The 14,887-nt window shown below is 46.6% G+C and overlaps 2 protein-coding genes across 5 annotated transcripts in view; both read left to right on the top strand.

Annotated features, from left to right (window-relative positions):
• The first annotated feature begins 41 nt into the window (after window positions 1-41).
• tulp4b (TUB like protein 4b) lies at window positions 42-13,629 on the top strand. 3 transcript variants are annotated; one of them, XM_076023229.1, is made up of 16 exons: window positions 42-321; window positions 638-1,298; window positions 3,032-3,301; window positions 3,659-3,787; window positions 4,166-4,327; window positions 4,456-4,636; window positions 4,728-4,835; window positions 4,918-5,084; window positions 5,836-6,060; window positions 6,221-6,455; window positions 7,057-7,180; window positions 7,332-7,476; window positions 7,907-8,000; window positions 8,099-8,242; window positions 8,337-11,671; window positions 11,864-13,629. In XM_076023229.1, exons 2-16 carry the CDS (start codon window positions 1,281-1,283, stop codon window positions 11,978-11,980), a joined length of 5,454 nt encoding a protein of 1,817 aa, XP_075879344.1. In that variant the 5' UTR covers window positions 42-321; window positions 638-1,280; the 3' UTR covers window positions 11,981-13,629. The 3 variants fall into 3 exon arrangements, with proteins under 3 accessions (XP_075879344.1, XP_075879342.1, XP_075879343.1); XM_076023227.1 differs by having other exon boundaries at window positions 7,057-7,210; XM_076023228.1 differs by lacking the exon at window positions 42-321 and having other exon boundaries at window positions 581-1,298; window positions 7,057-7,210.
• Window positions 13,630-13,966: 337 nt separating this feature from the next.
• The window catches only part of slc18b1 (solute carrier family 18 member B1), a 5,974-nt gene continuing 5,053 nt past the window's right edge, over window positions 13,967-14,887 (top strand). The window contains exons 1-2 of one of the 2 annotated variants that reach the window (XM_076023225.1): window positions 13,967-14,209; window positions 14,363-14,502. In XM_076023225.1, coding sequence (XP_075879340.1) covers window positions 14,179-14,209; window positions 14,363-14,502 — 171 coding nt within the window. In that variant the 5' untranslated portion in view covers window positions 13,967-14,178. The remainder of the gene's footprint in view (window positions 14,210-14,362; window positions 14,503-14,887) is intronic. The other variant, XM_076023224.1, reaches the window with a different exon arrangement.

Below are 14,887 nucleotides of genomic sequence, written 5' to 3'. Positions count from 1 at the left end.
CAACAAAAAAAAAACCCTTATCGCCAGCCACGCGGGCCAGACTAAGCAACCACAAGTACCAATTTCCCATTGAAATGCTTCCCCCTTGTATTGAATCACGCTTTATAGCCTCGCTAGGATAGTTCCCCGCCGTCCTAGAAGCCGGACTTCAAGTTCGGGGCTCCATTTTACGTGCTACCTGTATCATGGCAACCCGCTTTAAAGGCACAACCCCAAAGTGCGCCAGCGGAAAAGGAAAAAAAAAAGAAAGAAGAAGAAGCGCCTGGCAACACGACCGCACCGACCGCCTCTGGATCAGCGCTCCTATAACGGCGGCGTAAGGTACGTCTGGCTGCTTAATCGTTGATATTTGGTATAATAAGAGATATTGTGTGTACAGAGCCATTTATGTATGTATTTTATAATGTCGTGTTTAACGCACCCCATCCTTGACGGTCTAGTCTGTGGTGTCCTGCTGCATGCGGCCACACGGGTGCATCTGAATGAGACATATGTAACCGATGGGACGTGCGTGCGTGCGCGAGTGACATCTGCCCAGTGTACTGCCCTGTCGTTTGGAAAGCACTGAGAGGCGTCTGCATATTTTGGAGCCCTTCAATATTCTTACCGCGGCGTCTGATTTCTCTGCATGTTGCAGACTGAAAGAGAGTTTCTCAGCCTCTTTGCCTGCCGTGGTTTGACGTCAGATGGGAAGAGCGGACAGTAGCAGTACCCATGGAGACTGCGAGTACGCTGATCTCCGATGCAGTGTTGCGGTTGCATAGAGACTGAGGAAGGAAAGAAAGAAAGAAAGAAAGAAAGAAGAAAAAACCCACTGAATTCCAAGGTTGATGCACTGAATGACAACGCGGTTATTTTTAAGCAGGAGCAGCCTGCCTGCCTGCCTGCCTGCCTGCCTCCCTTCTCCTCTGTCCTCTTCCTCCCTTTTCCGTCCCTGATAATTGATCATCCTTTTCTATTCATCCATTTATTTATTTTCAAATTGACCGCAGAAGTCTTCAGAGCCACACACCAGGCAGGAAGGCATGGGGTGGACCACTTGTCTTCAAATGAGCCTCTCGTCGTTCGGTGGGAAACTGATGCGCAGAGCCTGGTGAAGAAGATTTTTTTTTTCTTTTTTTTTTTTTTCCTAAGGGGAGCTGGACAACATCTGGCTGTATAATGCACTTCAACTCCCTTTAGATTTGACTATAAGTACTGAGAGCATAGCATCCAGTAGCATTCAGTGCTTCATCTGCATGGAAATATGGACACCTTCAAAGGAGGAATTTTGATTCAACATGTCCAGGAACTATGAGGTATGTTCGACTGCTGTCATGCTTCACACACTCATTATATAATATCTAAACCACCACAGATGTTTTGCAATAGCCAACTACTTTTTGAGGCGTTGCACTTTCATTTTAAAGATCCTGTAGTGTCGGGGTAAAATTAACTTCTCCCCAGAAATACAATTCTGTCCTTTTCATTGTTCATCTTGTTATTGAGCGTGTTCTAAAATGCAGAGTCCTGGAAATCATTGTGATGTCCCATCGTGATGTCACAAAGGGGACTGATACCTCTTCCACTAGCCAGGTGTCACTCTGCCTTTTAAGGCCGCGTTGTTTTAGCTCCTTTCTAAAGATGTGGAAAGTCCGACAAAGCTGGAAGCTAAACCCAACGTTTTTGAGAGAAGCTGTAAACAGAGGGCTAAATATGCTGTTTTCTGTTCTTGAACATTAATGAGGTCAGGCTGCTCCACTGGTGTCCAGGTAGAATAATAACCTGAAAATGGGTACTTGTGTAAATTGTATTTGTGCAGACAAGACATAAAGAACAGGCAGCTAAAAAATTGTGAGTATCATCTTGAACAAATACATTCACACCCTTCGTTTGTATGAGATTATGCAAGCAGATTTGTAGTCTCAGGCAATAGATTTTAAAAACTAGAATGTACTGATCAATTCTGCTATGTAAGTATTTTTAGTAGTTGACATAAAAGAAGTAGTCGTGAAAGAAGGGCGAGTAAAAAAACAACAAAAGCAGTGCTGTATTTTAAAGGGTTAAATAGAATGACTTGAAAGTGCATTAATCCGCATTGGTAGGGTATTTTATTTGAAAACGCAGATGGTTCTTCTCTTCACAAATTACATCTGGGCCCTCTGGGACATGGTGCTTCTACTCAGCCTACTCCCGATGGCCTCGGACAAGTATTGCATCAAACATTAAAATGCCAAAGACGTTTTCATAATCTCCTAAAATAGAAAATATGTGCAGTGCATGATTGTGGCTGTCGCAAAAAGAAAGGAAACAGCAGACCGTTTGATGATGTCATCTGGAGCAGCTCCACGGACAGTGAATAACGGGACAACAGCTAGAACACTTTAAGCGGCAGCCATGGTGATTTTGCTGCTATCAGGGCACATTTACTGAATCACTGTGTCCGGCTGCGTTCACGCCTATAATGCCGCCCTGGGTTTGGAGTCTGAATTAGCTCCTAATTTGACCATCATCTGTGCCTGACCATTATCAGTCCTGACAGTTACTCTTTGGGCTTTTTTTCTTTTTTTTCTTCAACTCGTACATTTTAGAGACAGAATATCATTGTTAAATCCAAGCGAATGCCCCAGCGTTGATCCTAACCGAACTTGACGTCTCAGATGGAACATTTTCAAGATGTTTTTGAGTCATTTCATGTGTTTATCTGGTGAGAAGCAGGCACAACAGCTAAAAATGCTTCGGATTGAAGATTTCAAACACAGAAATTGTCACAATTCAGCTCCATTGGATGCTTGAACACCCCCTTAAAAATGAGTTGCTGTGGTTATCAGTGGAAATTGGAAGGTAACCCTGAGCTGTCATCTGATTTCATGCTATTCCAGACTGGCCCAAATCATTAATATTAATTGATCGTCTGAAGCGTTTAATCACACTCAGTTATATCTTCACAACACGGTCCATGAGCTCTTGATCGCTGTGCATTGAGTGTTCCCATAAAATCCATCGGAATAACCCCCCCCCCCTGCATTTCCCCCTGTGCTTCACCCTGCAGCCTGGCCACTCAGTAGGGATGTTGGCTGCCGTGGAACATGGTCCCATCCTCTGCAGCGACTCCAACATCCTTTGCCTTTCGTGGAAAGGCCGGGTCCCCAAGAGCGAAAAGGACAAGCCGGTGTGCCGGAGACGGTACTATGAGGAGGGCTGGCTCGCCACTGGGAACGGAAGAGGAGTTGTTGGAGTGACGTTTACATCCAGTCACTGCAGGAGGGACAGAACTACGCCCCAGAGAATAAATTTCAACCTGCGAGGACACAACAGTGAGGTATGGTGGACGTGTTTTGTGCCACGCTGCCACCGCCTTCCTATTTCAGATTCTTTATGACCAAATGAAATGGATTTATGATAGGACCGACAACAGTGAGTCACACTGACAAAACAAAATGAGAGGAAGCTTTGATGATCCTGATAGCAAAACTGAATAACTGCAGTATTGCTGCAACAAAATTGTTGTGTATAGTAGATTTAAAAAAAAAAAAAAAGACAATAGAAAATAGCATGATGAAGATGTGTTTCTCATAGGGTTGCATGCCTTACTCAGCGAAAACAACATTATTTTAACATTGCGCAGAGCGAGCTGCAGTGTTTCTGCAAAGTGTGACGCCGCTCTGCTTGTCTGCAGGTTGTCCTGGTGCGATGGAACGAACCCTTTCAGAAGCTGGCCACCTGCGATATGGAAGGAGGCATTTTTGTTTGGATCCAGTACGAAGGAAGGTGGTCTGTGGAGCTGGTGAACGACAGAGGGGCACAGGTACACTGGCTGATTAATGCCATCATTCCCCTGATGAAATATTGAAAAAGAAAAACATTAATCCGTCTCTTGTTTGGTTATGTGGGCATTAAATGCCATTTCTTCTGATGTTAACGTAGATTTTGATTATTTTGTATTTTTTGTTGGTCAATTCTGTCTTCCATTAGTTAATATATTAATTTGAAGCTCATACATTTCTTTGAATGTTGACTGTATGGCATAATTCAGTTGCCACAAGGTGTTTTACATTTTGTTGTGAAAATGGGAGGTGACATTTGTGGCAAAAAAAAGATTCACATGTCGCATTATTCGAACCGGAGTCATCCAAATCACAGAAAAGTGTCCAGCGTGCTAACGAGAGCCTTCCTCTCCCCTCAGGTGAGTGACTTCACTTGGTCACATGACGGCACCCAGGCACTCATCGCCTACCGGGACGGTTTCGTCCTGGTCGGCTCCGTCAGCGGACAGAGACACTGGTCCTCTGAGATCAACCTGGAGAGTCAAATCACCTGCGGCATCTGGACGCCTGACGATCAACAGGTGGACGGACGGACGCCTCCTTGCTGTTGTCTGTCTTCCAGTGACGTTCCAGCGATGTTGTGTAGCCGATTTCAGTCAATCGGGAATGACCCAGATTTTTTTTTGTGCAATGTGCATCGCCTGCCCAGGTCTTGTTCGGCACGGCCGACGGCCAGGTGATAGTGATGGACTGTCACGGACGAATGCTCGCCCACGTCCTGCTGCACGAGTCGGACGGGATTGTCAGCATGTCCTGGAACTGCCCCAATTTCCTGGTGGAGGACAGCACAGAGAGCGACACGGACTCCGACGAAAACGTCCTGCCTCTGGGTAAGAAAACGTGCCGCAGCATCCGCTCGTATATATATTCAGCCAAAGGAGACAAAAACCACTAATTGAGAGCTTCACCGTCCCTTTAAAGTGCGCAGGGTCAAGCCCCTGCTGACGGTCACATTTTTGTCGGGAGATATCAGCTTGATGAACAACTATGACGACCTCTCGCCTGCTGTGATTCGCTCGGGGCTAAAAGGTAAAAGGCCAACTGTTTGTATATAAACGGGCTCAGTGATCCCATTTCGTCACACAACTCAATTTCTCCACCTTCACCGCAGATGTTGAGGCCCAGTGGTGCTCCCAGGGAGACCTGCTAGCTGTGGCCGGCATGGAGAGACTGGGGCTTAACGCCGAGGCTGCCTGTGCCTCCATTAGCAGGAATGCCCTGGTGAAGTTCTACAACGTGCAGGGAGAGCACATCTACACGCTGGAGACGCCAGCCCTGGTAAGCGCCAGTTAAATATTGAAAGAATGACGGTATTTCCCTTTAAAAGGTCAGCGTGTAAAATTCAGGGGCATCTAGCGGTGAGAAATCACGCTGAAAACAGTTGTGTTTTTTATGTGTACAGTTACACCGAATGAGTATCAAAAGATTAATTGGAAACTGTACCGATTGCCTGAATTTCTCCATGTTGCAGGGTCATTTTTCAAATCGCAAATTGGATCAGGTCAATGCTCTGGTCGAAACATCATAACATATGGATTTTCTAGTCTATATTAAGCCAATTTATATAAGTGAATATTACAATAGCACCTTTGGTTAACTGGAAATCCTATTGACTTGTTCCTTTAGTCTCTAAGACTTTCTATTAGAAAATAGTGTATAAGATTAAAGGTCTTATTTTAACACTGTCTGAACTTACATGTCTTATCTGTTTTCGTGAAAAATTTAAAATAAGCAGTTCACCGTCATTGCATGATTCTTTCTCGAGTTACTCTTCCACCACTGTAACTTGGCAAATAAAATCAGATATGTATCACCAAAATCTGCTCCCAAAAGTGACTGATGTTTGAAAATGCAGTCGGCACAGCAGATCAATAGAGTATTTATCCCCAACGAAATCAGCTTTGTTGTCACGACGACTGAAAATAAAGGAAATCGACAAAAATGATGAGTCACATGTCACGTGACCTGTGCCTGTTACACTAACGAGTGGAACGACGCTGCTGACGACCGTGCCGGACTGTTGTTTCAGAGGCCCATCACCACCATCTGCTGGGGCCACAGAGACTCCCGCCTGTTCCTGGCGTGTGGCCCGGCGCTGTACGTGGTGCGCGTGGAGCACCGGGTGGCCAGCCTGCAGCTCCTGTGCCAGCAGGGCATCGCCAGCGCCCTGCGAGAGGAGAAGGACGTGGGCAAGCTGAACATGCCCTCTCTGCTCTGCTCCTACGTCACCAGTGCTTTCATACCCACCATCAAGGTGCGCGGACGATCCCTCAACCGAGCTGCCACTCCAGCAGCTTGGTTGCACTTGGGGGAAATCAAAAAAAAAAGTGCAAAAAAAAAAAAAAAAAAAAATGCTGAAATGTTTTCTCTGGGGGGTGCAACAATTTCACAGCCCTTTCCTCTCTTTGTCCTAGCCCCCAATCCCTGACCCCAACAACATCCGGGACTTTGTCAGCTATCCCACAGCTGGGAACGAGAGGCTCCACTGCACCATGAAGAGGGCGGAAGATAGTCCTGAGGCGGGGGGACCCTGCTACACACTCTACCTGGAATATCTGGGAGGGCTGGTGCCCATCCTCAAAGGGAGGCGCATCAGCAAACTCCGGCCTGAGTTTATCATCATGGACCCAAAGACAGACAGCAAAGCGGGTGAGTCTTTTAATCAGTAGAGCCCAAGGGAGGCGCCAGTGGCTCCCCATTATCTCCTCGCTACGCGTATCTGCCCCCAAAGACATCAATCTTCCTTTTCGGCTGCTGGCAAAACAGCAATAAATGACTGTCCCAAATGTTTTTGACAGGTTGTGAAATAGATGATGAGCTGTTGAAATAGTAGTGATGCAACGGAGGCACTGAAACAGGCTGCCCCGGGAATTAAACCCAGTCAAAAGGTCATCTTCTTTTGGCTGGGTTTAATTCCCGTGACTCGAAAGCATCTTCTTCAGTCGTTCAAAGGGGGGGAAAAAACGACCCTACTTCACTTTGTGCTCCATTTTTTAAACTGTTTTGCATTTTTTAACAGTATGACCATCGTTCACCTTGAGAAGGAACAAATACAGACTGTGGCTTTGACGTCTCTGACGCAACATGCTTGAAGGCTTTGTTCCCTCCACGAGCTGGCCGCACCAAGGTTGCGCTCAGCCTCCGAGTTTTGATTTGCCCTGGATTATGTTTCTAGAGAAGGAATTTAACGCCACGTTACGGCTTCGGTCGAACTCACCGACTGTGTTTAATATTCTTGTTGCACATGCAGAGGAAGTGTGTGTGAATCCCATGATCTCATACACCGACAGCTGCAACTGCTCAGACTCCAGTGACATTGAGTTGAGCGATGAGTGGGTCGGAAAGAAATCGCCCAAGTTATCCAGAGGAAACAGGTCAAACATGCTCCGCCTTTCAGAAATTATGTAAATTATCCCCCTTTTTTACAGTCTATGTATGTTTTTTGTACGTTGTCTCTTAAATTTGCTAAAGACATTCATGATCCCAAATCTAAATGAGTACATTTTTGTTTTGTCTGTGACTTAGGATGAATATGGAATCGAGGAAATCTCCCAAACTTTCACGTGCCAACCAGGAGGGCCAGCGTTCTCCACGGCTACCAACAAAGAAGCCTCCAGTTCGGTCTCCCAGTCTGACCCGTCGGGAGTTTTCAATGGATGGCATCACAGAGGTAAAAGTCAACTCCATGTCCTGGGTTCTTCAGAACCATCCACAAAATGAAAAATTAAGCTTTCTCTATAGCTGCGTTTCCATTACTCCTAGAATTGCGCAAAACCTAAATATCGCAATAAAAAATGTACGGGGGTCACGTGACCAGTTCACGTCAAGTAAAAATGGCGCGTTATGTTTGGACGGAGGAGGAGGAGACGGAATATTTTTTACAAGTCATCAAAGAGAAAAATATAGCAAACATTCTTGACAGCAAACAAACTTTTCTTGGAATCCTGCGAGATTTGACAAGAATTACGGCTTATGCACTTCACGCCATTCAATGGAAACACTTGCAAATCGCAATTGTACTTTGTTGAAATTTTAGAAATATCGCTTTTATTTTGTGAAAAACTGTAATAGAAACACAGCATATGTCTTTGTGTTTAAAGCACAACTACCTTGCTCAAGTCACGTCTAACATATGGGGGACCAAATTCAAGATTGTCGGCCTCGCCTCTTTCCTCCCTGCCAACCTCGGTGCAGGTAGAACTCGTCAAAGCAACACACACACACAAAAAAGTGCAACATTGGTGATGAACATAAACAGCAGAGAGCTCTTCTTTTTCTCTGTTATGTTGCAGTCATCTACAAGACAAGCTTGCTTCACCTGCAGCCGAGGCAGATGACAATCTATCTCCCAGAAGTGCGAAAGATTTCTCACGACTTCATGAGCCTACCAGTGTTCAACCCAAACGTTTTCAGCGAGGATGAGGACGACCTACCAGGTAGGAATGATGAAAGCGACATTTCATGTCCATGTCTTTTCTTATTGCTAAACGTCACTACAATCAATGAATTTCCTTTTGTTTTTTCACCAAGTCATGGGTCCATCCGGAGTGGCAGGAGACAACCCACCCTGTACAGTCAACATTCCCATCGCTCCCATACACAGCCCTGCCCAGGCCATGTCTCCAACACAGAGTATTGGCCTTGTCCAGTCTCTTCTGGCCAACCAGAACATCCAGCTGGATGTTCTCACCAACCCTACGGCCACCGCAGCAGCTGCAGCTGCAGCGGCAGCGGCCTCTGTCCCAGTGACTGATCATGCGCAGGACACAGTTCCATCGCCATACCCTGTGCCAAACAGATACTCAAGTCCAGGTCAGGTGATCTTTAACAGGCTGGAGATGGCTCCTCTTCTTCCTGGGACTCTTCCTCCTCCGCCCCCACCTCACCATCTACCACCACAGCCTCATTCGCAGCGGTCTCATCTGCAGCAGCCGCGTCAGCAGCCGCCCAAACAGATGCAGCAAATGCAAACGCAGCAGCAGAAAATGCATCATCATCAACAGCAGCAGCAGCAGCAGCAGCACCATCATCAGTCCCAAGTACAGCATCAACAGCAACAGCTGCAGCAGCAACAACAACAGCTGCAGCAACAGCTGCAGCAGTTGCACCATCAGCAGGCACTCCATCAACTGTCGACCCAACACCAACAGCATCAGCTACAGCAAAATCAGCCGCCACCGCTGCCGCCGCAGCAGCAGCAGCAGGCCACACCGCAGCAACTTCAGCAGCAGCATCACATCCGGCAGCAGCAGCAGCAGATGCAGATGCAGCACGAGCAGATGCAGCAGCAGCAGCAGCAGATGCAGCAGCAGCAGCAGCAGATCCGGCAGCAGATCCTGGAGATGAGGCAGCAGCAGCAGCAGCTGCAGCAGCAGCACCAGCAGATCCAGCAGCAGCATCAGCAGATGCAGCGGCAACACCAACAAATGCAGCAGCAGCTGAAGATGCAGATGTCGCTGCCACCCCCTCCCACCGGCTACCCGACCATTTCTCTGCAACAGATTCACCTTCTGCCCCAGATGCCTCCGCCGAACACAGAGCCTGGTCTCAGCAGGGCCGATCACGGACACACGCTGAAGCCCAGTCTGCCGCGCACTTTACCCCCCTTCTCTGACATGGACGCATCTGTGGAGATGCAGATGAGGAAGGCGAACCCTCCGCCTCCCTACCCAGGCACCGTTGTGTCCGCAGCGGCAGCGACGGCCGCTGCCGCGCCTCTCGTCACAAACTGTGACAGCCCAAGCGTCCTGGCCCCTGACCCCTGTCTCAAGAAAGAGGAATTCTTGCTTCACCCTGTCACCTTACAGTACCCGACACCTCTGGGGTACGAAAGGATCACAACCTTTGACAGCAGCGGCAATGTGGAGGAGGTCTGTCGGCCCCGCAGGCGCCTCATTCGCAACCAGAACGCGTACGCTGTCCACGGCTCGGCCACGCTCAAAGTCACTTCCTCAGAGAGCAAAAAAATTCAGCTTCCCTACAGCTCAGCAACACTGAGTCGCCTCTCTGTCCCTCGGTACTCAATACCGAGTGGAGACCCTCCCCCTTACCCCGATCCGGCCAATCAAGCGAGCACCACACTTCCTCCTCCGCAAAGGATTGACAGCAGTCTGATTCATGCCACTCTGCGCCGCGAGCGCAGGGACGTGGGACTCAAAGTGCCTCAGATGATGGAGAGCTCCAGGACCCTCCCATCCAAGGCCAAGATAAACAGCGCGCTGGCACTCAGCTACCAGCAGAGGGTGCCCACCGCCTTGTACACGTGCACGCAGTGCAGCAGCAACAGCAGCAGCACCAGTGTGAGCGTGAGCGGAGGCGGGACCACAAGCAGCGGCATCGCAGGCGGCACCGTGGTGAGGCAGGACTTCCCGTCAGGCAAAGGGGCACATCACAGCACCATCATCGTGCACTCGAAAGGGACCTCCCCCATGGCGTCCCAGTCGTCCTACAGTCTGCTGGGTGCGGTTGACAACAGCAGGGACAGGACAGTGTATGTCAACTCTGCCTTTACTGAGGATGAGACTTTGAATCAGCAGTGCCACCTGGAAAAGTCTGTGCGGCAGCTGACTCTGGGCGACGTCAGTCTGACCGTCAAACACCCTCCGCCGTACCAGTGGGACTCCTCGGCCGCCTCGGAGGAGTTCTGGCTCACTCCCGAGCAAACCATGATTGCGCCCCCACCGGGGCCTCACAAGGCGCCGCCGCTCCTCATCGGCCAGGCTCAACATTTGGATGTGACCCGGCTGCCGTTTGTCCTCACCACGAAGCCGCCAGCCAGTCCGAGCACGAGCACTCTGGCGTTCCCGTCAGGCTACCAGATCTCACTGTCACCTTTCCCTCCCAATGTGGCTCACGGCAGCCCCTCGCTTCAGACCTTGCAGAACCCGCCACCGCAGTGCTCTCCCAATGACATGGTGGCCTCGGTCCCTTATGCCCAGCAGGATCCAAACTTGGTCCTCCCACCAGGATACCCTCCAAACCTGGCCAACCTGGCATGCTGCCCGCTCCCTCCCATGTACCCCGGGGCCAGCTCCTGTGCCGGCCTTCAGCTGCACCCTGTTAGCCTCCACCCTTGGAACCCTTACCCTTGCCCCCCTCCCATGCAGGACCCTCCAGCACCTCCTCTCCCGACAAAAACTCACCAGCTTTTAGAGAAGCCCATTCTGTCCCCGCCACCACCGACTGCACCTCCGCCGCCACCACCTCTCCCGCCTCCACCTCCCCCTACTGATCTACCGCCATCCAAAAGTGCCGCAGAGGACCTCGCAGACTCTGCCAACAACTTTGCCGAGCCGTCCTCCTTGAACGAGAGCCCTGTGCCACAGGAGTCGGAGCGCTTCAGCAAGAAGAGCCGCAAAAGATTGGACAGCCGAGCCGAGGAGGCCGGCATGTCCACCGTCTCCGAGGGCAAATCCAGGAAGGAAGGTCGCTCCCTCTCTGACTTTAACACGCTAATCTCCAGCCCAAGGCTCAGCAGCAGAGAGAAGAAGAAGCCCAAGGGGCAGAGGGAGCAGCTGAATAAGACAAAGAAGATGAGCAGGACCACAAACGAGTTCCAGGACAGCTCAGAGAGCGAACCGGAGCTCTTCATTAGCGGCGATGAGCTCATGAACCAGAACCAAAGCAGTAAAAAGAGCTGGAAGAACAAGCGCAGCATGCGCATGGCGAGTGAGCTGGAGGAGATAAAATGCCGCAAGGCTAATGAAAGAGAGGATCGTAGTTTGGGAAGCCAGGGATTTGTTTACGTCATGGCCAACAAACAGCCACTCTGGAATGAAGCCACCCAGGTGTACCAGCTTGATTTTGGAGGACGGGTCACACAGGAGTCAGCGAAAAACTTTCAAATTGAGCTTGATGGTAGACAGGTAATGTAATAAGATGCTATAAATTAATTGATTATATATTGTGGGGGGGAATTATTTGTATTTTAGGTGTTTTACCTGAGAAACTAAAATGTACTTTCATCACTACCTGTTGTAGTAAATGGCATGAAAAAAATTTGTAATTGTAAAATCAACAGGAAAGTTATTTCATGTTGCTTTTTTATCTTTCTTCAGGTGATGCAGTTTGGACGCATTGATGGGAATGCGTACATCTTGGATTTCCAGTATCCTTTCTCAGCTGTGCAGGCATTTGCTGTTGCCTTGGCCAATGTGACTCAAAGGCTGAAGTGAAAAGCATGCTTTTCTTTTTTGTGTTGAACAACTTACAGTAACAGGTGTGGCGCCACACCTGAGAAAAAGTCAGTGCGCTAGTAACATAAAAGAAGTGAATATAAGACAAAGTGGAGATGCCTGTATGTACATGTAGAGCCTCTGGTGAGTCTAGAAAAGGTAATACCAGTCAGCATCAGAAGTCATAGAGATTAAACTAACTACTTGTTTGTAGTTCATCTGTTGAATGTACTTTAATGTTTATTATTTAAACGTTCTTTAGTGTCAATTTCAACCTTTTGTAGTTGCAAAACTAGAGAACCAGATATTTAGGACTTTAAAAGGTGCCATATCATTTTTTTTGAAATATTTATACATGTTTGTGACATGAGGGTTTAAACTATATATGCACAGCGAGTTTTGATTTCATCGATAACTGAAAAATCATTGATGTGTAATTACAAACCTTACTTTACAAGCACTACACTGATTAATTTTGTTTTATGGGTCTTTTAAAGCAAAGTGTGTGTTGTTTTTAATCATACTATGCTATCAGCTCTGTTGGATGTAGTCCAACTGGTTCCACGCAGTGTTTACATTTTGTCATTATTGTTCCGCGTTTTGTGAAAATTGCAGTTACAATTCACTGATTCAGTAACTAAAAGGTTTATTACACTTATTCATAGGATGTACACTAGTCATGATACTTCTATGAAGTTGTGCAACACACATAAGAAACCTTAATACTATGGCTACAATACAGCATAATGCAAATTATTCATTTAGGGCTTTGATGTTTGAACACTGTATTTTTTATGTATTATGTTATTTTCAACGTCCACCTCTACTTTACTGTGGTCAGTAAAGTTCAACTGTAAATTAAAGCTTGCCAGATTGTCAAACTGTTGATTATCACAGAGTTGATTGAGCAGAAGGCATCTCGGGCCTGAGGTTAGTCAAGACAGTTTAACAAGAAATCAAATTCTCAAACAAGTGTTGTTTTCAGTCTGTGTTTTCGGTGCCTCTATGTCAGTATTTTGCCCTGGTGGAAGTCAGTGCTGCTTTAAGTAGATAAAGCTTGTGTGCAATAATGCTACTGCATAGAAACAGTGTTATAAATACAACGCTGCTTGCATTGTGTGATTGTAAATGACCTAATATCACTATATGCTTAGAACTGTGTTTCTGTGTTTCTGATTTAAATATTTTTACTACACATTTTCTTTTGCGATGCGTGTTTATCTCCCTTGAAAAAAGAATGACAACTATGAATGTGTAGAAATATTTTAACACAGATTATTCATAAATTGGTAATCATGTTATCTGAAATGAGATCAATGTAGATTTGGTGCTAATGTATAAAGAAAACATTGAGGGGATTTTATTTGCGAATAGATAGTTATATGAAAGTGTATGACGGGTGTGAGAGAGTCAACGGGATATCTCTTGAAGAGTTTTCATTTATTTGTCGGCCTTTTTCAATCTATTTTATTGTTTCAGCTTTGGAGACAGTGGTGTGTGAGTTGTCAGCAATACTGCCTAATGAATAGCTGGTTGCCTGGTTTATCCCCACACACCCTCCCCATATTGTGAAAGAAGAAACTTTATGACCACGAATTTACAGAGTTCTTTAGGTTGAGCAAAATGGAATTAAAAGTACATTCTTCTGATTTTGGAGTCTTGATTTTCATTTACAGTTAATTGCTCTCAATCCAAGTGTGTGTGTGTTTTGATCATATTCATACTTAGATGTTCCATACGTACACATAAACTAAAATTACTGAAAGATTATTAACTATTATTGTATTTTTGTCTTTAACACTGATTTTTTTAAATTAAATTTATACCATATCTATTAACCATAAGTAGCTAATAATCATGAGCCATGAGTCATATTACAGAAAAACATTTTTTTTTTTTTTTTTTTTTTTTAAGTAAAACAAACAGCTATTTTCACGGTGCTTTTATTTTGAAGGCAGTAATAGAAAGTGAGTTCCATACGTGATGTGTGACGCTGAGGAAGAAACGACCGCACTCAGCGTGGCGACGTCTCCGCGCTAAGCGCCGTGGAGTTCGGCCGTCGGGAAGCTTTGCGCCCTTTCTGTCCGCGGTGGATATTAACAGCCTCGGTCCGACAGCCCGACCTTAACATGTCACCGGCCGAATTTCAGCCGTGATTTCCGGTGACTGGATTACGAAACTTCTGACACCTTACAAACATGGACGGGCACGTTGATATCCAGCCAGCAGGTCGGTGACTTTTTTTTTTTATTATTATTATTATTACCACTAATCAGAGTTGAGCATCATTGTTAGAAGGTGATAGGTTCAGGTACGTCAGAACTTTATTGTCTTTGTTTGTTTGTTTGTTTGTTGTTTGTTCCCGTTTCTCATTCAAAACAGAAAATGAAGCTGCCCCCGAGACTCCGGAGCCTCCTCAGAGGATGACCAGACAGCAGATTCTCACATTAATATCCATAGCATCCGTCAACTTCAGCTCAATGATCTGCTACTCTATACTGGGACCCTTTTTCCCCAACGAGGTGAGATAACTGAACCTCGCAAAAAACGGTCATTAAGTCGATGTTATGCTCCGAACTTGATGGACTTTGAGAGCCTGAAGACTTTCGAGCTGCTATCTACGACCTTTCCCTTTAATATTGACCTTTTGACCCTCCTACTGCCTGCTCGAGTTTTATACCGTGTTCCTTTCTGTATTTGAGGCATTCTTGTTAAACCCAGGCCAATAAGCCTGTTCTGACACAGTTCTGTTGAAAGTAATTGGCCCTGATGATAATCCAAACTGATTTAAAAATAATCCTATAACTCCCACTGGCTCTGCCACACAGAAACAAAATATTTTTTCATTTTAAAATCTTCTTGCGTGTTCTGGAAATTGCGCTCACTAGTGGTGATGCCTGGCTATCA

This window comes from Nelusetta ayraudi, unplaced genomic scaffold (assembly GCF_046127955.1).
Source record: "Nelusetta ayraudi isolate G7.1 ecotype Tasmania unplaced genomic scaffold, CSIRO-AGI_Nayr_v1 ptg000015l, whole genome shotgun sequence".
Taxonomy (NCBI): domain Eukaryota; kingdom Metazoa; phylum Chordata; class Actinopteri; order Tetraodontiformes; family Monacanthidae; genus Nelusetta; species Nelusetta ayraudi.
The sequence above is the reverse complement of the archived record's forward strand: the minus strand, read 5'-3'. Positions and strand labels throughout refer to the sequence as shown.

What these genes read in the sequence shown, in the direction of transcription:
- tulp4b (XM_076023227.1), top strand. An exon ending in TGCGAGGACACAACAGTGAG is followed by an intron (nt 3,302 to 3,658) that starts GTATGGTGGACG and finishes GCTTGTCTGCAG; the next exon opens with GTTGTCCTGGTGCGATGGAA. An exon ending in GATTCGCTCGGGGCTAAAAG is followed by an intron (nt 4,836 to 4,917) that starts GTAAAAGGCCAA and finishes CCTTCACCGCAG; the next exon opens with ATGTTGAGGCCCAGTGGTGC.